Source organism: Platalea leucorodia, assembly GCF_965183815.1.
Source record: "Platalea leucorodia genome assembly, chromosome: 6".
In the NCBI taxonomy this organism is placed as follows: domain Eukaryota; kingdom Metazoa; phylum Chordata; class Aves; order Pelecaniformes; family Threskiornithidae; genus Platalea; species Platalea leucorodia.
Genome location: NC_138828.1, coordinates 14,831,975 through 14,857,045, shown reverse-complemented (window position 1 = coordinate 14,857,045; position 25,071 = coordinate 14,831,975). Strand labels below are relative to the sequence as shown.

Genomic DNA, 25,071 nt, shown 5'->3' with positions numbered 1-25,071 from the left:
TTTCATCCCATGTTTCAGGAAGCTTGAGGAATATCAGTGCTTGAAAACATGCTGTTCAGAATGAGATCTCTCTTCAGTAATTCTTGTGCTAAGTGGAAAGTAGCTATAGACAATTTTTCAATAAAGAAACAGTAGCTTAAGGTAGCATCTTCATTTCTGACAGCCCTGGGCATATGTGAACAAAAAATATTTTTAGCACATCTGTGAAGTAAATAAGAAACTACTCTTTTTCTTATTCTTCAGAAAGCCAAAATGAGACTAAGCAAAGATAAAGGCCTTAACTAGGGTTTCAGTTCGTTGCTCTACTCAAATACTTTGTTAACCACCGAATACGTACAGAAGTGCTAGTTACATATTTTGCTAAGAATTGGACATGTTTGTGCTTGTTGCTATGGCTGTTAAGAAGTTTCGAGCAGCCACAGCTGTCACTGGCAGCACCCATAGTTGTGATTGCTCAATACTTGGACTAACTGTGCCAACCCCATACAATCAGCGGCACAGCATTTGAAAGGGAGTGCGGGAAGTGCTGTATGTACGCTAATCTAAATCATCACGACACTCCAAAGAAAATGAATTCCATTATATTCAATGCTCAAAAAAGTTTCATAGGTACAGTATCATAAAGAATAAAAGGAGAAATTATAAAAATCTACTGTTGACTTCTGGGTTCACTAGAAGTTGGCATCAATGCTAAAACCAAACAAAACCAAGCAGATATATTTGCTTTGAAAACTCTATTATTATTTTTTCTGTTTGCACTGCATGACATAAAAACCCTATTAAATCTTCTAAAGTCTTTCATTTCCCTGGCCACCTCTGGTGACGAAACTTGCCAATGAAACAGGAATATCACTGATCACATGAGACCCATGAATGGACTTTTTGTTAACAGTAGGTACCTATTCTGCTGTCAGCAGACTGGTATAGGCAGCCTTATCCCCATGATATGGAGGCCTATGAAGTACATGCTTCCTGATGAAGAAAATGTCTAAAGACATTTCTTAAAGTATCAGCTACTTAACTATCTGATGAATATAGTTGCAATAGTATTTCATGGGGTTTTATGATATTTCATAATAAGAAGTTGAAGTCATAAAGGACTTTGCAGCTCCAGCCCTCAGTGTTCAGCTTTCAGAAAATGAACCCTTTCTCACTTGCATGGTCCTTGCATATCCACGTTGGCAGAATGTGATTTCCCAAAATGGAGGGTAGCTGTTGAGGCAAACTTGAAATTATCGTCTCTGATTTCTGTTCATTGGAGAAAAAAGGGAAAATGCCTTATAAGGAAGAGACCTGGTCTTTCTTGAATTCTTCGTGGGAGAGCACATAATGCAGTATCTCATAGGAACGAATAGACAATGCCCTTGTTTCTTGCTTGCCCTCTTTCTTACTTTCTTACAAGGGGAGAGGATAAGATGATGGGCTAGACTCCTTTCTTTGAATCCTGTGCAACGTTACATGTCAAAAGGCTAGGATGGCAAAGGATACTCCGTGCAGCACAGCCTCTTCTCATTTTCATTCACCCTTATTTCACTGACTCAAACCATGCAGACCTCTAAGTTGATAGAGTATTGTGTTCAGGAGCACTGGGTAAAGCTTTGCAGGTTTTATCAAGGCATTTCGTAGCTGTTTCAAAGTTCCTACACATCACTTTATATTTGCTCTGCTTTTTAGACTTTTCTGCATCCCTCAGAAGCACCTGTATGTTGGTGACTTTCAAGGACAGGACCTTTACTCTGACAGTGCAGTTTTATTTGTTTCTTTGTTCCCCTGGAAGAGCAAAAGTCTGTCTTTAGGGTGATATGAGGAGGGTAACTACGTTACTATCCTGTCAGACTCTTCCTAAAAAAAGAGCCTGAGTCAGGCTAACAAACTTAGGTTTGAGCACTGAAAACAGGGGACTGCAATTTGTAGCGAATCACTTACCAGACTTGAAGAAATGGTCACTTAGTGTATGAATTTCCACAAAGTAGAAGGGAGGAAACCTCCAAAATTCGTCTTCCTTTCTATCTTTGAGGGCAGCTCAGAGAAAACTCCACATTTTTTTTTTTTTTCTTCAACTAGAAGAACTTGTATGAGTCGAAAGACAGGAGAAAGCAAGCTCTAAATATGATTTCACTTACTTGAATATTCAAGAGTGGGTCTACTTTAAATAGATACATGAAAGGAACATTCTTATTCTTACCATGGAGAAATTTCTCTCACTATGGCAATGACAACTTTATTTTGTAAGCACCTGTTTAACTGCATGAAGATGCTTTGAGGACACATAGCGTTTCCAGGGGCAGCTTTAACAATTTAAATTTTCTGTTTTACAATGGGAGCAGCTTTTCTGAAGATTCGGTTGAAGGGAGAAGTGACACCTTGAGATATCAGTCAGAATATAAAATGAACAGAAAAAAATGCAGATTTAGCAGCCGTTTCCTGTAGGCTAACTGAGCTGAAGACCTAGAGGAAGGTGTGGGAAGAGATTATTTCTCAAGCCAATCCCAGTAGCTTTCAAGACTGTTAGTGCACATGACAGAATGCCTTGTGTGCCTTTGACCTTCAGGCTGATTATTAGAACTGTTTAGTGAAATATTCAACAGTGTCAGCATATCACAAAATATTCCTTGCTCAAACCTATACTCGTGGAATTAACAGACAAGAGGAACTGTTAACTGGTAGCAAGGTTATATCCCGCTTTGCAAGAGCGTAATTGCATTTGCAATTGCCAAACCAAAACAAGAGTGAAACATATGTTTCATGAAAGTTTATCTAACAGAAGAATGTGGAAAATGTGTATCTGAAGATAGGTCTGGCATATTTTCTATTACATAGAATAAACATTTTTGTGCAGACAAAAGAGGGGAAGGTATTGTATAATAATATTTATTAAAAATGCAGTATTTTTGCAATTCTTCTCTCATTTGTTAACACCAAGCAGGTCATATTAAAAGAAAAAAAAAGGTAACTTTCTAAAAATATGATCTCAAATAAGAGGGGGAAAAGTTTTTCAGGTGAAAAACAAGACTTAGTGGTATGTGATCTGAAGCCAGGTCCATTGCTTTATAACCCATTCACAATCTGTACCGTTCTTTATCTGCAACAAAGAGACAGATAAAAGGCTTTACCACTACAAACATCAGGCATGTCCATAAGGCATGACTCTAGTATGTCTGTCCCTTTAGTAGCTAGTAGTGAACTTCATAAGACCAGTAAGAACAGTGGATGTTTTTTTTTTAATCTTGTTTAGGCGTGGTAGTATTTAAATTCAAATAAGTGAAGTGTGGTGATTAAGGTATGCTAAATCATTGCAGACTATTAATTATCTGTGTATGATATACATTTATTTTAGAATTTTTTTCATGATGCTGTATTGGTTTGTTCTTTTTCTTTTTTCCTTCCCTATTTCTAGCTAAAAGAGAAAGTCAGTCAGTTGTTCAGATTCAGTCTTCTGTTGGCCTGCTAGTATAGATTATTTCTCCTTCCAGCAAATAGAAGGGCTTGTCTTCTCATCAGTTTAGATAGCACAGCAAATTATTATTTTTAGAGCTCAGTTGTGCAGGAATGTTTAAGGCAGGCATTCTGTAAGTTACACCTATATAATGCCTCACTGCTTGAAATGTTCATAAATCACTTTCAAGGTACACCAAGGACTTTTTTTCTTATTTAAAATCTAATTTGATGATCCGTGCTTTAGCCAAAACACGTAGACTTATGGTTACAAGATTTTTTAATGCCCCAGTACTAACCATCAGGAAAAACAGAGGTGTCCCATAAGCTGCATTAGGTGCTGTGATTCACTGTGGTGAATCACATTGTACACCATTTCTAGCGCATTCTTTAGAAATTATTCTGCTTTAAATTAGGACAAGCTTAAAGCTGGAATAGTCCTGAAAAGGATTTTCTGTTGATTTTTTTTTTAAAGCCATAAAAATTTAATTTGGGTTTGAACTGTCTAAAAGGACCCTTTTTTGTTTGACGAGGCCTAGATTTTTTGGTCAAGGTGTGAGGTGTGCTCCTTCACTAACATACTCTTTACCAGAGATTTTATTAATGCTGAGATCTTCAGGGTTCCTATTACCTGAGTTTCATAACCTTCAACCCATTTCCATTCTCTAAGGAACCTGAAATGGTACTGTTTCACAGAAAATCCCAGAGATGTTGAAATAATGATGATTTGTGTTTGATCTAGTTGTAACCTTTATTCTCAAAGGGAAACCGCAGCCTGTCATGCATAGCACTTTTCACAGAGACATTATTCTTTGCACGCGCGCGTGTGTGAGAGAGAGATTAGACTTCATGGAGATGAACATTTTTTCACTGACGGTAAAATCAACGTATTAAGGTTGTTGGAAGTTTTGCTGAGAAACTGCCAAAGTTTGTGCTATTCATTGAGATATAAAAATCTCATGACAGTATTTTCCAGTCACTAGGCTTTCTGGACAGAATTGCCTGAAGCATTTTCTTAAGCAGGCATAAAAGAAAGGGCACTGGGGCTGGAAAAAGAAGGGAAGAAGGAGTTGGGGGAGCTTTGCATGCAAAGGTTAGAAAAGACCGTATGTTTTGGAGAGCAAGAAACTATTCCATATGCATGGACTCTAGGAGTGGCAGGAGGAGAGTGGATCCATGACTTTGCCATCCTTTCTTGTAATGCGCACTTCAGTGGGCTGCCAGGAAAAGGCTCCCGCTGAAAGGCACCATTTAGCCTCAGGCTTGTATTGAGGCACAATACCTTTTATCTTCTGACAAGAACCATGCTTGGTTACCTTGCATAAGATTCTCCCCTATGTTAAAGGGGAGAATATATTTGCATCTTTCCACCAATGTAAAGATACTCTGAAATTAATTGGAAGAACTGTTGAAGGCTTTCCCTAGGCATTCAACCTTCCTGGAGTGAGCCTTCCTAGGAAAATTGACTGTGAGATTCACCTATGCCACTCTGGCATCTGTCCTACTTAGGTCTATAGAGGGCTGATGAGGGGCATCTTGACCTTTCTTTTCACTGAAATTCATGTGCCATTACCAGTTGAAGGCGTTGATGTAGAATTATTCCAAGGGTCAGTTAGGAATGAAGAGGAAATAGAAGAGCGGCAAGAGAAGCTCTGTGCATGCAGCCTTAGCCATTCCTTCAAGATAAGGATTCGTGGAGATTTGGACTTGATAAGTAAAGATAGATTAGCCAGAACTAATAACGTAATTTCATTTTCTTCAGTATTCAAAGTTAGAATTTCCAAGTTTGTAAGGCGATCTTAGGGAAGTTAAAAAAATTAATTTGTACTTCTGAACTCTCTGAGGCCTGTTTTCAAAATCTCAGCACTGATTGTATGGTTTAGTTTTATTTCCTGAGGCAGTGAATTGTCCTGGCTTTTTTATGTAATCAATTTATTTTTGATTGTAACTTCCCACTTTAGACAGAATACATGTGATGCATAAATAAGCCACTGAGTTGGTATCTTCAGTAATGTAGATAAGCTTGAGGTTATCTGGGGGTAGATGTTCTTGCTGTGTATGCTTTAACTGTATTCTTGGTGTTAATGTCTGCAGTTTTGACTGTGAAAAATGCGAGGTCAAATGTTCATTGTTGAAAGAATTTAACCCAGTCCCAGATGGTGACAATTTAACTCAGTCACACAAATTACTCAGTTAACAGCAGGAGTGGAGTTACTCAGAGTGTCATTAAAAAATAGACATTTAGCATATTGCAGTATTTATTCTCAGGCAAAAACTTTGTTAATTTAGAGTTGAAATTGCAGGCGTAGTCAATGTAATCTTTACTCAAATTACATGACGATGTCATTAAAGCAATTTTAAAGCTGAAATGACCACTGATAGTCATGTGTACATAGTTAATGGTGGTGCCAATATATGGAAGTGATTAAGTGTGATTTTATATGCTTAGTGAAAGCTTTGAAACTTAACCCAGAAGACATTATTACAGACTTTTTCAAAAGGTACATGACTAATAATATATTTTACATATCAAAGGTAGATTTTCATAGTGCTGCTGATTTCCCGCACTGGACCTACCCATGTGGCCTTTGCCCTGATGCAAAAGTTTCTTCATACTTGTAATTCCTTTCATCTGCTTTCTGCATTAGGACACCTGTAAAAAGTTCCTCTATATTTTCTATTGGCAGCTGCTTCTTTTAAGTAATACTACTTTTATACCATAGCTATATGCGTCAGCAAGCTCTAAAAATAGTTATTTATAAGGAAACTAATTTAAGTTAATTGGAAGTAGTAATGTCTTTTCATGAATGGTAAGGCCACAGAAAATCTCAGGCTAATCATAGACTCAACAGTTAGAAACTTCAGATACTCCCAAACATGTTGTTTCTGAAAAAAAAAAAAAAAAATTACTCACTCTCTTGAGGGGAGAGGGGAAGTTGCCCTCAAATTCTGAAAGAAACTGAACATTTGGAGTCATCTCATGCTTTCTGACGTTCAGGAAATGTTAAAATTAGCCAAATAATGAGGCCTGATAGAACACTCCATTCTGAAGAACGAGTCCTTCTCTCTTCTCGGTTTCCTTTATTTAAAAGCTATGACTGACTTTATTAGAATGAGAACTATCCACAGGTTTAGTATCTCTCTTCCCTCTTTTCTTATAGCGTTGTCTGTAGCTTTTCTGCTGCAATATTCACTAAAGCTTAGAGCTGTGGGAGATCAGTGAAAATGATCTGGGAATTAAAGGCTGAGGGGAATCCCAGAAAGGAGTATGCGCATGGTGAGCTTGATAACAGCGTTGGCCAGATTCAGCCTGCAAAAAGGCTGTTTGATAAAGGGAGGGAGAAGCCTGAAGGGGAATTAGAGAAGATTATTCAGCACTGTGAAGTATTAAGACTTTTAAGACTATGTCTTCACTACAATTAACATAGACAATTACTCTTTGTCCCTGCCCTGTCTACTGAGTCTGACAGCTTGAGAGTTGCAGTGAATGTAGAGATAGATCTAATTTTGGAAGTTCATTTCACCAACAGTGTTGCCACCTTGAAGGCAGAGCTGTAGCTGTTTCCGCACTTCTCAGAGGGCCAGGGATTTTTTTGCCCAATTCATTAGGAGAGACAGTTTATACAATTCATTTTGTTGAAATATTCAGAATTCTGACTTCTGCACTCAGCAGTCTAGTAACTCGTGTAGTGGACTGCCAGTTGGAGACACGTAGTAATTTTGGTGTGGCTGGTAGCATGACTGATGACGGCAAAGCTTCGCTGATTCAGATGCCGCTCGTCCTGACTGCCTCTACAAAGATTGGTATCTAAAAATGGAGACATTGGGACTATAACTCAGCAAAGTACCTAAGCAAGAGGCTTAATTTTAAGACTGCTTGAATCTATCCTTATTTGCCAAAAGACTTAAGCCTTTTAAGTTTTATGGAAGTGACTTCATTTGGACTTCTAAATGTGTGTTGCGTATGTCCTTTATTGAATTAAATTTAATTTCTAATTTGTAGAAAACTAATGAGGAGAAACTGGAAGGGACACTAGAAGACACAAAGGGGAAATGGGGGAGTGAAGAGATCTGGAAAAAGACTGAAATGAAAAGCAATGCGTGAAATTCAAAGGATTGCAGGAGTGTCAAAATTCAGGTCTTGATGTGTGAAAGAAAGAAATTAAATCAATGGGGAAAGGGTGGAAGAGACTGAAGGATGAATGATGAAAAGACACAAGAGGAAAGAAGGGAGATACATACAGAAGCGACTGAGGAGTAGTATGTACATTGCTCTGGCATTGGTAATGTTCCAGGAGCTGCTTGGTTATGTTTTGCCTGTGTTAACATCACAGGTTAATATGAAACTGCAAAAGATTTGGGTTAGTTTCTCTGAAAGACTGAAGCAGGGCTTTATAAAGGGAAGGATTATGTCCAAGGGTTTAAGGTGGGGAGATGGATATACAGCAAAGAACCAGTAGGTGTGTGCATGCTGTCTAAAATGGTATTTTGGCATAATAGTATAAAAGGATATAGCGTAATTGGTAAGTGTTGGGGAAAAAAATGAAGGATAGGAGAAGAAGTCGTGCAAAAGAATTGCAGTAGTTTGTGAACAGTTAAAAGGAAAGTAGGAAGTTTGCAGTATGCATTTGTGTGTTTTTGTAGTAATTAACACCCACACCTCATTTCTGTGTCTTTTCTCGCAAATTAGACACATGGTTGTTATTGGAAATAGCTCTGGTTATCACCAGTTCCTGGACATCACTGATGCTAATCAAAACATGGTGTGGGCCACTGATCAATTAAACATTAATGACTCATTTTGAAAGACTTAGTGAGGTAGTTAATAGTGTGATGGGGAGTTCAGTTGGAAAAATAAGGAGCCTTATGCTCTTTGAGATCATTACCTGACTTGGTCAAACCTTTTGTTTCTCCAGAATTACATTTTTTTAAAAATAAATGAATAAAAATCTGTTTTTCTTATGTTAAGATCAGTCACTCAAAGGGATGATTAGGTTGAATAGTACTACTTGGAGCGTTTGGTGGTGGGCAGTCTGTTGTCCTCTACTGTTCAAGCAAGGATTTGTTTTTACTTTTAAAGGAAGGAGCATTTCAATTATATCAGTGAAGTTCAGGTATCTGTCATTTTTTGCAAAACTAGTGGTAAGATTTTTAGCACGTTAAGCATTTTTATTAATACCAGAAATTATTTTGACATCATGTGACTCTTTTTCTGTTATTACAGTACTGGATACCAGTGTATTTACTATTCACCTGAAAACACAGCCAAGGCAAAAGAAGTTCTCAGCAACATCAATCATCTACAACCTCTCATATCAAGCCATGCAGACCTGCTGCTTAATTCTGCAAGCCAGCATTCTCCAGACAGCTTGAAGAATTCTTTAAAGATGCTTTCAGAAAAAGTAAGATTCAAATCTTCACTGCAATGGAAAATGGAATAATCAAGTCTCTAACTGCTGGGTTTTTTTTCTGCATAAATTGACTTTCATAGCATCAGGAAATGTTAAATAAGTTCTGCTAAAATAAGCTTCAAAATGTTGCTATCAGAAAAAGAATATTATTTAGCATTTCTGTAGGCTTTCCATGTAGAAAATTAATGAGATCTATAAAGTTTGTCTTTATTTGAAAGTATAATTAATTTAATTTCATATGTCTTTATTATCCTCTAGTGGCCATATACTAGGGTTTATCAAAAATAGATTATTGTAAATAATTTTGTGGTATGATAAACGGTTATTTTATTTCTCTTTCTGTGATACTTCAAATTACTGCTTGTGGGAGGTAGTTCAAGCCAGGTTTGTGCATAGGGTTTAGAATAATAGCATGACCAGAAATGGTGATGCAGTCTGGAAGAAGCAGCTAGGAAGTTGGTGCCAGGAGGTCTCAAATTTTAATCCTCTTTCTCCTATTATACTCCTCTGTAGCTGTAGGCTCTTCCTCATCTTAGTTTCTTTAGCTCTAAATTAAGGAAGATAATATTTTCCACCTGTCTCAGAGAGTGATATTGGAGATTAGCTGAAGTCTGAAGTACTTTTAAGCATATGTTATCCTATAAAAATATTAAGCACTATAGCTGTGACCAGAGGGGTTGAAAAAAGTTTCCCATCGCTTCATGGGCCGTACCTTCTGTAATGTGATCTCAATATGGCTTAATAACACTATCAATAACCATTTCCATATATCTTCAGCTATTGGGAAGTGGCAACCCCTGTGGTCTGTTGAGCACTGTTATCTCAGCAGTACATCGTTCAATGGGAGAGTCTCAAATCTGAATATTGAGCTCAGCCGCATACTGTGAAGGCATTGCATTGGAGCCACGGGGGAGATAAACATTGCTCTCGGTTACAGATGTGTAAATCCACAGTAACTCTGAGAACACTGGAGTCACTGCGGATGTCAGGGATATATAGGAAAGTAGAATTCAGCCTGGAAATCAAAGGGAGGAATTTAGGGTGGTTTTTTTGTGGCAATTATAATGTACCTTTCCATGTAGTACTGAAAGAGGCCATTTTTAGCTGCGCATAGAAAAAGTGGAACTGCTCTGTTAGCAGTTAGTTCAAAGAAAAGTAAAGCAGATAAACAAAGAAGTGTTTGTTCTGAAGATTCAAGACCTGGTTGCTAAGGAATTTGTATGTTAGCTGTAGCCATTTGCTTTGCCCTTCCCACCTTTGCCTGTCTGGGCAGGAGGAGTGGACTATTTCGGAGTGGCTGCAGGCAGCTGTGATGGTTCAGACCCACTGTTTGAAGCATAGCCTATTGGAGAGTCTGACTAAGGGCCAGAAAAGACAATCCATTCACTTTGGAAAAGTCACAGATATTTTAAATTTATCACTGGTGGTTTAGTTGTATTATGTTCATATCAGCTTTTCAGGGCCAGGATTAAATTGCTGGTTAGCATATGAGCACAGGTTGCCAGAAGTGGAAGCACGAGTCTGACCCGACGTAGTCCACCTGACAGCCCATAGTTTCTATCTAGCGTCCACCTTTTGCTTGGAAGAGATGAATCCAGTTGTCTGAAAAACTGCTACATGAATGGTTGAATACCTGCTTCCCTGTCTGTTCCCAAATTTACCCTGAGGGGAGGACGATAATTGAAAAAGAGGGTGGGACCATTGCTGAGGAAGCTAGCGTGGAGGGCCAGCTGCTTGTAAAGAAGGGAAAAGAGTTGGGGAGGAAAGGAAAGACTAAGAAACAACTTCAGGGAAGGGCGATATTAAGTTTCAAAAACCCAAACTGGGTGAACCCACACAGTGCTGCAGTTAGATCCCTCATGGTTAATACAAAGCATTATCTCGATATCCTAAGATAACCTATCTGTATAATCTGGTACAGTATGCGTGAACCAAGACTAACAGAGTGTCCCTGGTTATATTTTTGGCATGCTCTTCTGGGTAGAATTACGTGATGCCTACCTGCATTCTTGAGGCATATGAGGTGCTTCTGCTCTCCCACCTTTTGTATACTTTTTATATGTAAAAAAGAAATGTTCTCTTACATTTGAACTTGATAGAAATTTAGAAATTAAATAGCTGTTTGAAGAAGCCATAAAAATGATTTGCCTGGTGATTAAATTGCTCAAGTTTATTAAAAAGCATATCACTTTTTATTTTAAGATAATGTTAAGCTCGATACATAGAATAATTCTTTCTAAAAACATTCAGTAGCAGTGAGTATGTCTGAGCTATCAGTAATGTGAATTACAGTTAAGTATTTATGTTAGAAATGGAAGGACTGGCTGTATGCATTGAAAGTGGAAAATTAAATCAAATAATTCCACTGCTGCTTCTTAAATTGAGCTTATTTTCTCATATTAAGCATGGTTTTACTTCTCCATATATGATTTGCAATTTACTGTAGTGTTTTCCTGAGGCTAACCTTTTATCAACGGTTTCTGTTAATTGATTAAGGAAGCCTTTAGCTGTCGACAAGTGTATCAGCATTTGCAGCTTGCAGAAGGCTTGATGAATTCATTTTCCAGCTATGCCTATCTTTGTTTGCAGAAATATTCTTTAGTCAAGTATCTAAAAGAATTTGCAAAGTTTTCATTTCTTTGTATAGACTTGTTTTGTGATTTCAATACAATTTTATAAATAGTGATGTTCTGCAAATTTAGCTGTACTGAGCTGTAAGAAAATGTAGTTAAAATGTAGATTGTTGTTAAACCAATGGAATCCTTGAATGGAATTTAATTACAGAAGCATTTTAGTCTCTATATGAAAAAATGGAGGTTCACTTCCATGCTAGTTTGCTTTTTAAAATGAATTTTCCCTATAAAATATTTATATTAAATTAAATTACTTAAACTTTTCAGACAGTTACCTAATATACCTTGCAGTCACACTGGGCATTCCTTACTTCAAGCTGCCCAATACTTGCAATTTTCTGAAATTTAAAGCTTTTTGAGTCTACCATGCCTGATTCAGAGACCTGAAATGATCTCAAACGGACTTGGAGGGGAGATACAAAACCTCAGCAAAACCATGATAATGTCATTTCTAAGGACAGACGAGTAAAGTAGTTTGGACTCTGATATGGAACTGTAGAACAGTCTTGAAGAGGAGCTCTGCTGTTACCATGCAAGAAAAGACAACTCTGCAAGTCTCACTTTGCCTCTTTCTTATTGAAGATTGGTAGGGTTTACTGGCAATATTCCCCAAAGACTACAGATTCTCTGAGCATGCACCATATGGAGGCTGGAAATACAGAAAATTGTGAAATTTGTGAAATATATGAAATTGTCCTATAGTGCAGTTCAGGACTACCATGAGGCAGTCCTTGAAGGGCTACGTATAAGAAAACTGTCTCTGTTTAAGCACCCTTTCCCACAGGCAGCAAGTTAGTAAGGAGGAGACAGAATGGGTCTGGTAAAATTGCCAGGGAGATGAGTAGTGTTGCCAAGCCTAATCACTAGGGAATCCCAAATCAAGTCTGAAAGAAGTCCTGATGTTGGTTTAAAAAATCGTAACTTAGCTTAGATATCCCTAAGGTTTTTATTTTTAAGACTTTTGAGTTTTATTTGCAGCAAATTTTCAGCCTTTCTATGTGCAGCCATTAAGGATCAAAAATATCTTTTTCCTAAACATCATGAAAATGGTAAAAAGCAGAAACTTCTCAAGCAGGTACTTAACCCAGCAGCTGGAGCTTTAAGAAAACCATCCATTATTTAGAGCATTGTGGTCTAAATGTCGGTAAACTTTTGTGGGGGTACTGAGGCAGGAAAGCAAGAAAGATAAGGTGAGTTGGAGCAGAGGCATACAAAAGGGGAGCAAGTACTAGCAAAAAGGGATGGGTGAAGAATAGAAGCAAGAAGTGCAGAAACTGGGAGAAAGATTTGCAGGAAGATAGATGCTGACGCTTGGAACTTGTTTGGTTTGGGGTTTTTTGCTACTTCTCCTCCAGGTTTTACATAAGAAGCATGAAAGGGCTGAATGAAGCTTGTCTGGGCAACCTTTATTTCTAGCATTTCCTAGCTTTGTGTGACTGCTTGTTCAGGCTGGTTGCTCTGACTCTTATCTACGTGCTTTTCCGCATGCCTGTTTAATTAAGATTGTGCGCCCAAAGGCAGTTCAGCACCTGAATCTGCCCATGACAATCCACTGTGTTCTGGGCAAATAGGAAGGCAGCTACATCCCACTGACCTGGGATAAATAAATTCAAGTAATTGTGCTGTTAAAGAAATGAGAAACAGTGTTTCATCATCACCTCTGACTGGGGAGAGGAGCTATGTTGATGTAACCAAAATTGTGACTCTCCCCAGCTGTCTGTCACCGCAGCTTTGCTAGCGGTTACCACCCTGTAGTGAAAGGGAAGATGTCCTTGCACCTCACCCTCTCCTGTTCAGTAAGCTGGGTCAGCGGACGGAGCGGATAGGCCAGCCTCCGAAGCAAGAGGAGTAGCGGAGGTAGGGCCACATGTTCTGTGTGACTGCAGGAGACTGGCATCTGTGGCAGACTGGTGGCAACAGCAAGTGCTGTTACGGGGAGACAGAGTCTAGAGATGCATATGACCATATGCAGAAAGCATTTTCCTTTTCTTGTTGGCGTGGAACGGAGATAAATAATGCAGGGAGGTTGGAGGTTTTTAAATACGGTAAACTTCCAGCTGTCACAGTCAACAAGAAGGATTTAGAAAAATGATACAGTGGTTGAATAACATCTTCAGAGAGCCTGGAAAAAAATACTTCAAGGTTTCCTTTCTTTAAAAATAAATAAAATAAAGCTAGAAATCAGGTGTCATCACCTGCCCTGATATCTGAGTTGATACTTACATGTACCAAAATTTATCTCTGGAAACACTGCTTTTGCAGACACTGCAATCTCAGCAGCGTAGAGTGGTGTGTTTTCATTTAAGAAGATCCTTACATTTGTTAATCACATTTTATCTGACACTTATTTGGAAATTATTGAGCAGTGGTAGGTTACTCTTGGAACTGGTTCTTGTAGAGGCTTGTCTCTGCAGGCAAAATTTGGAACTTGAATAAAATAGGATTGTGTGAAAAGATGATCTCTGACAGATACTGTATTTTGTGATAATCCTTAGAACAATGGAACTGTAGAACTGTTGATGTCCCAAAAACCCTTGAATTTTTCCTCATTGTTTGTTGGTCTATTTTGTTTTCTGCCTCTCAGGCAGGCCTGAAACAAATAACCACTCTGCCTAAGGGTAATTCAGTGTTATAAAACAGCTATGTTGCAGTATTGCATTCTTTGGTCTAACCTTTTCATTCTTTTTTTTTTTTTTTTTTTTTTCTCTTCTCCTAGACAGAGTTATTTGTGCACGCATTTAAGGATCAGCTGGTCAGAAGTGCCCTTTTAGCACTATACACAGCCCGGCCTGGCTGTGTCCTGAAGAAACCAGCTGTGCCTAGAAACAGTGCAGAAGAGGGGAGTGATTTACAGCACCAGGATCATCCTTCTCAGATGAAAAGACAGGACTCTATACCCCATCATTCTGAGTATGATGAGGAAGAGTGGGTAAGTTGTCAGAAACTCTTGGTTGGTATTCAATCCTAAGCCCTGCGAATCAGCATAAGCAAATACAAGCCCTAAGTGTCCTTGTCACATGTTATTGGCGGGGAACAGGAGTGCAAAACCTTGAAATAATATTTTTCAGATGCATTGTGTATTTTGAAACTAGCTTGAAAGAATTTTCCTAAATACAGTGTGCTTCTGTGCGACTGCGTGGTTGTGGATGTAACAGTGAGGAGGATGAATATCTTCTTGCCCAGACAGGAAAATCGTCTTTCTTTGCTCTTACTTGAGTTCTTTTTGCTAGTTAGGCAGATTTAAGGAGACTGGAACAGCATAAGCTGTTATGAGGGAAAATTCTTTTTTTTTTTTTTTTTTTTTTTTCCCCTTTCTTTTTTTCCCCAAGACTGAATATAAATAGTTTAAATACACCCGACTTAACCCTCAGCAAAACAGAGCTGTTTTCCCTTAGACTGTGTTCTTAGAGGATGTCTGAGATTGCATAAAAGAATTAAACATGGCTTTTAGATTTTAACATTCTTAGCATATCTTTCAAAGATATGTATTATTTATATGGCTGAGATTTTGTAAATTAATTATTTTGGTGGATGTGTTCACAATAGATGTGCTTCATTGTTACATACACCCTGAACTCAAGCTATTTTTATTCAGCTCAGGCTCATACTTTCAGTTCATCACTGTATTCTAATAAATGTAAAGGATGCCAGCATATTAATCTCTATTGTAAATAATTAATGACTTGTGTGAGCTACAGTACTTACACTTGAACTGTAATTTTTGTCCGTACCACAAATAAGGGAAGAAGAATATATTTCTTCTAGAGAAAAAACAATTATGTCCAATGCCATGCATTAAGTAGTCATGAGACTACTACAACAATAAATAAATAACTCATTCTTTTATTTGTCTTCTGGTTTTAGAGCCTTGAATTCACTTTTTCATGTTTTCTCAACAACCTGAGGGGCTAGAATGGGTCTTCTTTCCTTAAAATGAAAGCCAAAATGTTTGTTCCCAGCTGTTGAAACAATCAGAAAAATAAATATCACAATAGATTTGATAAAAGGGAGAAATTTTGCATTGGAAAAATGGCATTTTTGTGCAAGTTGTATTTTAATTTAGTACTTCTGTCTCTGCAAAGAAGCTAGCTTTACCGTATTTCATTATTGATTTTTTTAAAAATTTATTTCTGCCAGGTGCTTGGTCCTCATCTATTAAAACATATAAGCACATCAGTTTAAAGTGTATCTATTTTTTCTGCTAAATTACTAAGATTACCTGCTTGATTAAAATTAAGTGTATCTTTAAGCATTTTCTGAATTAAACTGAGTCAGAGTCACTGTCAAACTTGAGACAGAATAAATCTTAGAGAAATTTTGGTTTTTTTCTAAATTTGAAATATTAGGCTTCTGTTATTTTTCAGTTGTTTCTGTCAATGGAGATAATGAATAATGCAAGTTTGAATGATCAAATTGTCATTAGCATGATGAAAAGAGAAAGAATAAATGCATGTAAAATTTGAAAAAATGCTTAATCTACTCTGAAAGTCAACTATAAAGGAAAAAAAACTTCGAGATACATTGCTTTGTATGCACAGTACTATATCCTCCTTTGTTGTTGGGTTTTTTTCCCCACTCTTATCAAGCACTAGACTTGCATTTTACAACCGGAATTTCAGTTTTAGTTTTGCCCGAAATCTAAATCTGTGATGTCCAACAACTCTTTAAGCTGACCCTGTTCCATCCACTTCCAATGACTGCATTACCTTACGGCCATCATGAAAGTGAATTCAAGGCAGTGTTTAAAAACCTGGTGAGATCCACACTCTTCCCTGGCATCCAAATTGATCTTTAAGGAGTAACTCCCAATTTCTTAACTGTGCAGGATGCCCTTTCACTGAGTGACCAGTGTTTTCCAAAAGCCTTCTTCTCAATAGCAATACCGTGTTGCACTTCTCTTCTTTGGTACCAAGTACAAATATTCATCCCAGAGTAGCTGACAGCAGTATGGATTGAGCTATTTATATTGGTGCGCTACATGTAGGCAGTAGTATAGCATTACTGTTGAAGGAAAAATATTTAACTTGAGAGTTTTAGATTGCCTCTGGGTAGATATTCTCCTCTCTTGCCCAGCTGCTTTTGCTATCCTAGAACCTCCCTGCAAGAGGGAACAAACCATGTTGTCATGTATAATACAAGAAAAGGTGGGCACGTTGCCACTTGGAGCTGTTTCTGCCCTACATTTCTGACTGACTATTTAACATGGTTGGAGCTACAAAGAACAGATAAAATGGCATTTCCAATAAATTGTGTACAAATACTGAGATGGTACTCAGCCACGGGTCTGAAATACTGACCTGTGTACGATATATTCCATTCCAAAGCACTGTCACATCACAAGAGGGTGTTAATCATGCACGTTAGTTAAGATACTTGCTTTATCTATCAGCATACCTCAAAAGGACCTTAAGGTAATACATGGCTATCAACCCACATGAAGAAGACACAGTATCTTCAGAGCACTGGGGAGTGCCACTGCTGTGTCATACTTGGCGCGAGTAAAGCACGCAACTGTAGTGGTGTATATGGAAGGACACGAGAAGACTGAGAAGCTCTGTAGTGAATTTAGAAAGCCTGAGAATGCTTTAAAAACAAAAAGACAGCCTCTGGGACTCCACTGGCCACCAGTGCTTAGGAGGAAGCCATCCAGTCAGCTGCAGTGACAGGAAAATAGTTTCCGTGCCTGCTCTCTGAAATGAGGGAATTGAATTGCCTTTTAATGACACTCCCAGAGCAGATGGAAATAATTACATTTTTTGAATTGGGTGGATGAAAGAGAATTATTTTACAGGTTCGTTTTTAAATGTCCTAAGAAAAGTGCCCAGCTTTCTGTGATGCCAAGGCCTAGCTTTTCATAGGGATCATTATGAGTATGCATGCATGCCTGCCAGTGCCACAGCAGAGGTGGCAACAGAAGTGCAACTATGGTCATTTCTGACTAGTAACAACTAACCACATGTGCCAGGACTCCTTAATATCCCAAATGGCTTCTGAAATTTGGAAGAAGTAGATGTCAATGTGCCATTTCCTTGTCCCAGTCTGCCTTGTCCCAATGGGGTCAAGCCCTGTTACAGATTTCCACTTTCCCTGTCATTGGCCTGACTTTTCAGCTTAAAGAAGCAGTAAGGAGCGGGAACCAGAGACCTTGTTTCTCTCGTTCTTTCACACTACGGTAGTAAACTTACTGTGCAATTAGCTCCACAGCAACTGATGGGAAAACTGCTATCAGGGGAGAAGCATCCTCCTGAGGAATCTAGGGTCTCACTACTTCAGTGTATCAAGAAATAAGACTTATTTTCTTCTGATCCCTCACTTCACACAGAGGGCTTATAAGAATGCTTACTTGAGAGGCTGTGGGTGTATTTCGTCCTTTAACCTGACACATGCTGCAAAATGATCACTTGTGAGGTAGTTCTCAGGCAAATTGAAAATAGACCACTCAAGATGGTGAAAGGTGGGTGGAAAGTGTGCTAGGCTACAGGAAAATGTTATGGAAATAGTAAGGGATGACGATGTGAAATGAATGGATTTCTTCTCGCAGAGAATAATAGGGTGTCACTTGATTTTCATTGACTGGAAACTGCACTTTTACTCGAGACTTGTTCTTACCAAACTGCAGAATTTCAGCAGCCCTCTTGGAAAAATGTGCCTATCTTTGGTGGAGACAGAATAACGTCGCAATGAATGGTAGACTATCTCCTTTTTCTGTCTGCCTATAATGATAGCTTCTAATCCTAGGAACCTCCTATGTGGAGAAAGCAAGCTGTGGGACAGGCTCTTGCTCCCTCTGTCTTACTTGTCCATATGTAAAAAGAACAGATATATGATAATAAAAGTGAGCTTTCTGTCAACAGATGTTTATGAATTTTGCTTCTAAACCCTCGGGGAATGTTTGTGTGAATATTGTATAGACATCATCTCAATGCTGGGTTAATAGTTGGTTTAAAAAGAGAAAAGTGTTCTTTCCAAAATGAAACAAGGGCTCATATTTGTGTTGCTTGTGCAATAACTCCAGATGCTCATTAACACTCTGTGTTGGGCTCAAACTCCCCCAGCAGAGGGAGGAAAGGGAAATCCCATTGCAGCAGCCACACTGAGCAACATGAGTTCATACACCTCAGCAACTTCAGTGAATAGAAAGACTGAAGTTCCCTGTTACTCTCTGGTAAAACTTGGAGCTATTTTGGGCCAGATTTTTTACTATTTGCAGTACTTTGTTGCTCTTCATAGAACCCTTCTCCCAAAAATAATGCTTGTGGGTTGTGGAAATCAATGATTTCACCCATATTCTAAATGTTTTTCAGGAACCCTTGAGGTACATACAGGATGAAACTTTTGAAGGAATCCATACCTGTGTTCTGTCTTTGGCTTTAAATTGTACCTACGCATGTGAATATCAGATAGTCACGTGTCTAATGGTTTGTTTCATGCATACAGGTGCAGATATTTCCACTTGTTGCATTGTACATGCAGTACTTAAATAATTTGTGGATTAAATGCAGTTCTGTGTGAGAGTGACCAGATTCTCGCCTCTTGTAAATCAACAATACCTTTTTCATAATATAGTTAAGGCATGGGTTTATTTAGGGAGAGGATCAAACCATAGTTTCTACATCCGCCTATAACAGTAGATGCTCCCTTGTCCTTAAGGCAGCCCTACAAGATCTTTCCAGGAATCAGATTTGGGGAGCTGGAGGAGAGGATCTGTGTTGCTGTACAGATTCGGCACGTACACCCTTCTGTCTGCAGGCCTGTGTCATGTCCTTCAGGGCAGGATGCCCGCTTGTCACAGGGTGTGCCCTCAAGGGGAGGGAACAGGGAAAGATCAGATCCCTCTAGTCAGGATAGTGGCCTAAGAAGCATGGCATGTAATTAAAAACAGATCTGATTCAATGTTTGCCTTAGTAGTAGTTCTAACTTTGCCTTCACCCAACTTCCAAGTGTTACCATTTATATGGAACTATGGTATTTTTCTGAGTTTTCAGTTTTCTTTAACCTTCTGTCTTGTTGTTTTTTGCAACTCCATTTTTATGCCTCAAGGCCTGACGTATACATAATGCTTCTGGCTATTATATTGTAAAGTAGAAAGAAAAGCAGTGATATTATCTTCCCATTTTTAACCCTCAAGCAAAATCTGGTTGCTCTGCATTGGTTTCAGAATGACTCAGCATTAAAACATGTACATGAGGTTTTTTTGTGGGTTTGTTATGTTTAGGTTTTAGTCTGATTGCTAGCCTTGTGTACAGCCTCATTTTTTGTACGGCTTGGTTTTTTCCTTTTTCTTATTCAACCCCACAAAAGTAGGTGCAGGAGCTTCAGTTTCTGCAGCATCCAGCACCTGAAGGACCCTTCCTGTATCTCTGTTCCATAACAGCTCTTTCTTCCACTCCACATTCTCTCTCTTGTTCTCCGTTTGTACAGAATTTGTTCTACCACCCTATTACTTCTGTACTTTTCGTATTTGTTATAAACTCAGTTAAGTGTGATGGTTGCAGTTTGTGTGAGAGGTGAAGAACGAAATTGAAATTGTGTTACCTAATAAACATGTCATGACAGCAAGTTTCTAATTCTAGTCCTTTAATTTTACCTTCACTTTAACAGAGTAACTGATGTGATAAAATAGAGGGTACGTTAAATTATCAAAAAGAGGTTGTCAAGTACTTATGGCAAAACTGGCAGTTGTACACGGGATTTGAATTGGCAAAGCTTTGAATGTCTACGCTCTTGCTGTATTATTTCAGATAGACAAACTGCTCAGTTCCTTGTGATTGGACCTGAAACTTCACATGCATTTTCATGTAGAGGTTGAACCACATGTGTTTTCCAGTGTCTAAAAAACCTAAACAGTTTCAGTTCAGGCATTTACGCTGCAAGAAAAAAACTCCATGAAAAAGGCTTAAGTTGATAGTAGGCTGAAGAATGAGAAAAATGGTAATATGCTGACACCTAATATTTCTAGTAATATTTCTAGTGATTTGCACATCTCTGTCTCCACTTTAAAGTGTTAATAAGAAGTTAGTATTGTCTCTTTTTTTTTTTTTTTTTCTTCTTCAGTAATGTGCAGTGATAATTATGCTCTTTTCAGGACAGGGTGTGGGCCAATGTGGGAAAGAGTTTAAACTGCGTTATTGCCATGGTGGACAGACTGCTTGAAAAAGACAATATCAGGAACATTAAAGAGGGTGAAAATGACCCTTCAGCAGCAGATTGCAAGGTGTTGCATACAGGTGGTAAGCAACCTTTTTTTTTTTTTTTTTTAATCATTGACTAGAGTAAATAAAAATGGAAAAAGTCACAGAAATATGATAGAGAAGAGTCAATAGTATCTTTGATGAGAGGAGTGCTGATAGCAAGGTTTTGCACCGTTGTAGCCTTGAGTGATGGAAGGCTATTTATCAAATTACAGCTCCATTGTGTGCTCAAAATGCTTGCTGTGCTCAATTTTTTGTGCTACAATGAAAACCTTTTGAAACCACAGTGTTTTCCATTGAAGGCTGACGTAGTTTAATTTATTTTAGATTTTACTTGAATACACCATTTTGAGGAAAAAAAATTGGAATGCGTCTTACCCCGTAGGAAACTTGTAAGGAAAGGTGAACATTCTGTTTCGGTGTCATTCTCCTGTAAACCCTTCCATTTTTCTGAAGTGATATACTGATTTTTGTTTTCTGATTTGCTAAAATTCATGTTTCCCTGAATACAGTTGTCAGTCTGTGTCACTGCTGAAGGCTAAGTTGAGTGATTCCATGAGTTGATGCGAAGAAAACTTTGTCCATAGCAGATCCTTGTCACCAAATCTTCTGATCTTCTCCTATTGCTACATTCCTTGTTGCTTTCTCTAAGCAGAGATTAGATCTGCTTCGTAAGGCTGACGAGACTTTCTGATGTGCAAGTGTGTTGCAACAAATGAAACAGCTCCTTACTGATAATGGCAATAGTCCAAATATAAGGAAATCAGAACCAACCCTTGTGCCACTCTCAGTTAAAAAAACCAAAACAACAAACAAACAAACAAACAAACAAACAAAAACAACACCACAATCACTTTGTTTTAGAGAGCTTTGTATAATTTTGGCTTTTTTTAAATTGTGTATTTTATTCTATATTTTCCTTTACATGTTCTTCCCCCTCCCCCTCAATTTTAATGACATAATTTTATATCAAGGGTTTTAAAGTTATTAGAACTCATTCATAATTTCTTTCTTACATAACAAGAATTAAAACTATTTTTTCAACTGTATATCATTTGTGTAGTACTGGTGAGTTTCGTGCAACAGATTTTGGTTGTAGCATTGATTTTTAATGCAGCTGCAACATCACCATTTTTACCAGTATGAGAGATTTGTGCTGGCGTCCTGGAATTCTTGTTTTCAGTGCCAGATGTGTTGGACTTGGTTTTGTATGAGTAGTCCAGAGACCAGCATATTTCTTATCTGTTTGCTTCTCTGAGTTTCTATCTACTAGACAGGTATCCCTATAATGTTAGAGATAGAGATGATATCATCTTTGTTTTCTAGTGAAGGCTTGTATCAACAGAGTTAGCTTTCTACATTTTTCAGACTTTTTGCAGATAAGAAGGTACAAATAATCAACAGTGAGGTAGGTGTGGTTGTCAACTTGAAAGAATCTGTTGAAAGTGAACCCAAGCATACTGATTTTGATTAAAAGAACAAAATTGAATATTTGTTCTTGTGCTTAACTCCCTTCTCTTCCCCCTGGTGCTAGCAAGCGTTTTGGCTATTGTTAGCAGAAATCCAATATGTCTATTAGAAATGTGTTGCAGGTAGAGTCGTAGTACGCTTTCACCAACACTCCCCCCAAGTTACTGCAATGCATTTGTGTGTGTATACATAGACATGCATGTACTGGTTTTAATCTGTATTCCATAGTTATGGAATAAAACTTCGTATTTCCCCCTCCTCCCCAGTCTGAAAAAAGTCATGATTTAGGATCATTCTTTCTGGGTGCTTTCTGACATGCTTAGCAACATGAATGTTTACAGATTTTCCTCCACTCTCTTCGACCCCCTGAACATTTCCTCTGTTATTCTGTGTAAGCCATGAAATGTACTTAGGCAGTCCACTTGAGTCTTTCATTGTAGTTACAAAAAAGTGTGCTCTTAGCTTTGATTCAGGCTCACACCTGTCCTGATTTCGGCTGGGTTAGAGTTAATTTTCTTCCTAGTAGCTGGGGTAGTGCTGTGTTTTGGATTTAGGATGAGAATGATGTTGATAACACACTGATTGTTGCTAAGCAGTGCTCACACCAGTCCAGGACTTTTCAGCTTCCCCTGCTCTGCCCGGTGCACAAGAAGCTGGGAGGGGGCACAGCCAGGACAGCTGACCCCGACTGGCCCAAGGGCTCTGCCATCCCGTATGGCGTCATGCCCAGTATATGAACTGGGGGAGCTGGCCCCGGGGGCAGAGAGCACTGCTTGGGGAAGGGGCTGGGCATCGGTTGGTGGGTGGTGAGCAATTGTATTGCACGTCACTTGTTTCGTATATTCTTTTATCATCATTATTATTTTTTTTTATTCTTATTATTTTCTCTTCCTCTGCTGTCCTATTAAACTGTCTTTATCTCAACCCGTGGGTTTTACACACACCCCTCCCTCCCCCTCCCCCCCCCCGATTCTCTCCCACATCCCATCAGGGCAGGGGAGGATGAGCGCGTGGCTGTGTGGTACTTAGTTGCCAACTGGGGTTAAACCACAACAACAGCTTACAGAGGCAAATGAAACACTGGTTAGAGCTTTTAGCTCACAAAGCCAAAAAAACTTAAAAGTTACTTCCCTTTAAGTACTATAATAAGTAGTCATCAAATAGAATGAAAGGTACCTCTTGCTAAGCAATAATGATAATTGTAATGGTTCGAAAATTATAGATGTGTTTCATTCAGCTGAGGAGTTGTCTTCTGGAACCGACAGGCCAAGGCCACAAAAAATATCAAGATGTTATGGCACTGGAATAAATTCTTCTCTTTTTCCCTCATGTCAGGGCCTTCCCTGTTTCTCTTGAATCAGCACAAGTACCCTTCTGTGGGAGCAGAGTCAGTGCTTCTGTTGAGTTGTGCTGAGTGTTCTGCAACACCCCATCACATGGAAACTGCTGGAGACTTGTGGGGCAGATAGTGTGTTTTCATGTTCTGCTTTTTGAGGAAGACATAATTTCCTAACAGTGTTTTCACGAGAGCGTTGTGCAGTGCCTTTGACAGCTTATAGGACTTAAAGGTCATTTAGAAATGGAGACATTTTAAAATAGCTTTCTTTTATAGGACTTACTTAAAAGATGGAGCTTTCTGAAGAACCATCCAGGTGTGTGCCAGAGTCTGTTGCCTAATGGTTTTCAAAACCATTGCATTTGAGGCCAGAATTTTTCATGCTTGAATTCTCTATGAGAGTGTCGTTTTAGATGTTTGTTTTAATCCGCACCTCTCTCTCTTAAGTTTGACATGAAGCCCTGAGCATGCACCGCGAAGCACCTACGTAGGCGTTGAGATTCTAAATTTAGGGTTATAAATTCTGCCTTAATTCTGCTCCATTTTATATTTGAAGCCTGTTTGTATGGGTTCATAACTTTTTCCTAGATATAAAATAATACTGTATTTACACCCATACATACATTTCTAAAATTACAGAATTTTATGCTGCGTACAATTCACAACCATGGCATACATGAAAAGTTTGCCATATCTTGTGATTATATATTATACTGTAATTTGAGCATAATGTATTTAATTAACACTGCAAATGTATGGGCACAGATAGATCTTTGAGTCTGAAACTGCTTCACTGCTGGAGTTGATGCTAGGAAAAGCTGTGCTGCTGTTTGTAAGAAAAATGAGGAATACCTAGGTTTTCGTCAAAAACATTGAAAAGAATGCCTTAAAGTATGGGATGAAATGTTTGCTTATATTAGTGACCCTGACTGTTTTAATACATTTTTTTTTCTAGTATATAACAATGAAAAAGATGTCAAAGAATGCACACATGTTCGTTTTAGATGGTAGAAAATTTTATGACAACAATTTGATGGTTTTGAGCAATAGCATATTCCTATAACTATAGATGTTGTCATAACATATATTCAGAGCTTCCTAAGATAGGTTTATATTTGCAGTCTCAGCATTGACATTGTGTGATCTTGTTCTTTTTGTTCTCAACAGGCTTATATTTATTGTATGGAATCTTTGTAATCAGAAATATTGGTGGCACCTTTTTCTTGTACTTACCTTTCAACATGAATTATACCTTCCTTAGCCTAACTTTTCAGGCATTATGACCTTTGAGAGTATTCTTAAGACTGAATTTGAGTTATCAGTTACCAAGGTAACATGCTATGGTTTCATCAGTTGCAGGATTATGATTTCTCTGCAGGATAAATCAGGAAGAGTAGATGGATTTTAAAGAAGAGGGGTTATTTTATTCTTTTAACTCTAGGCTGGTTTGCCTTGGAGAACTACTTGACAACATTAAATTCTTCTTATTTTTGCCTTTTCATTTTCTATGGGAGTCAGCATGTGAAAGCCTGTCCTGCAGCATTAGAGGTGCCAGCGAAACACAGTAGTTTGCTCTTAGGCTCATACAGCCCCTG

General features: G+C 38.3%; 1 protein-coding gene across 3 annotated transcripts in view; it reads left to right on the top strand.

Annotated features, from left to right (window-relative positions):
• INPP4B (inositol polyphosphate-4-phosphatase type II B) overlaps nt 1–25,071 on the top strand; it is a gene marked incomplete at both ends in the record, with an annotated part of 287,771 nt that overhangs the window by 204,744 nt on the left and 57,956 nt on the right. For all 3 annotated transcript variants that reach the window (XM_082316132.1, XM_082316130.1, XM_082316131.1), the window contains 3 exons: nt 8,660–8,837; nt 14,196–14,408; nt 20,565–20,709. In XM_082316132.1, the coding sequence (XP_082172258.1) occupies nt 8,660–8,837; nt 14,196–14,408; nt 20,565–20,709 (536 nt within the window). The remainder of the gene's footprint in view (nt 1–8,659; nt 8,838–14,195; nt 14,409–20,564; nt 20,710–25,071) is intronic.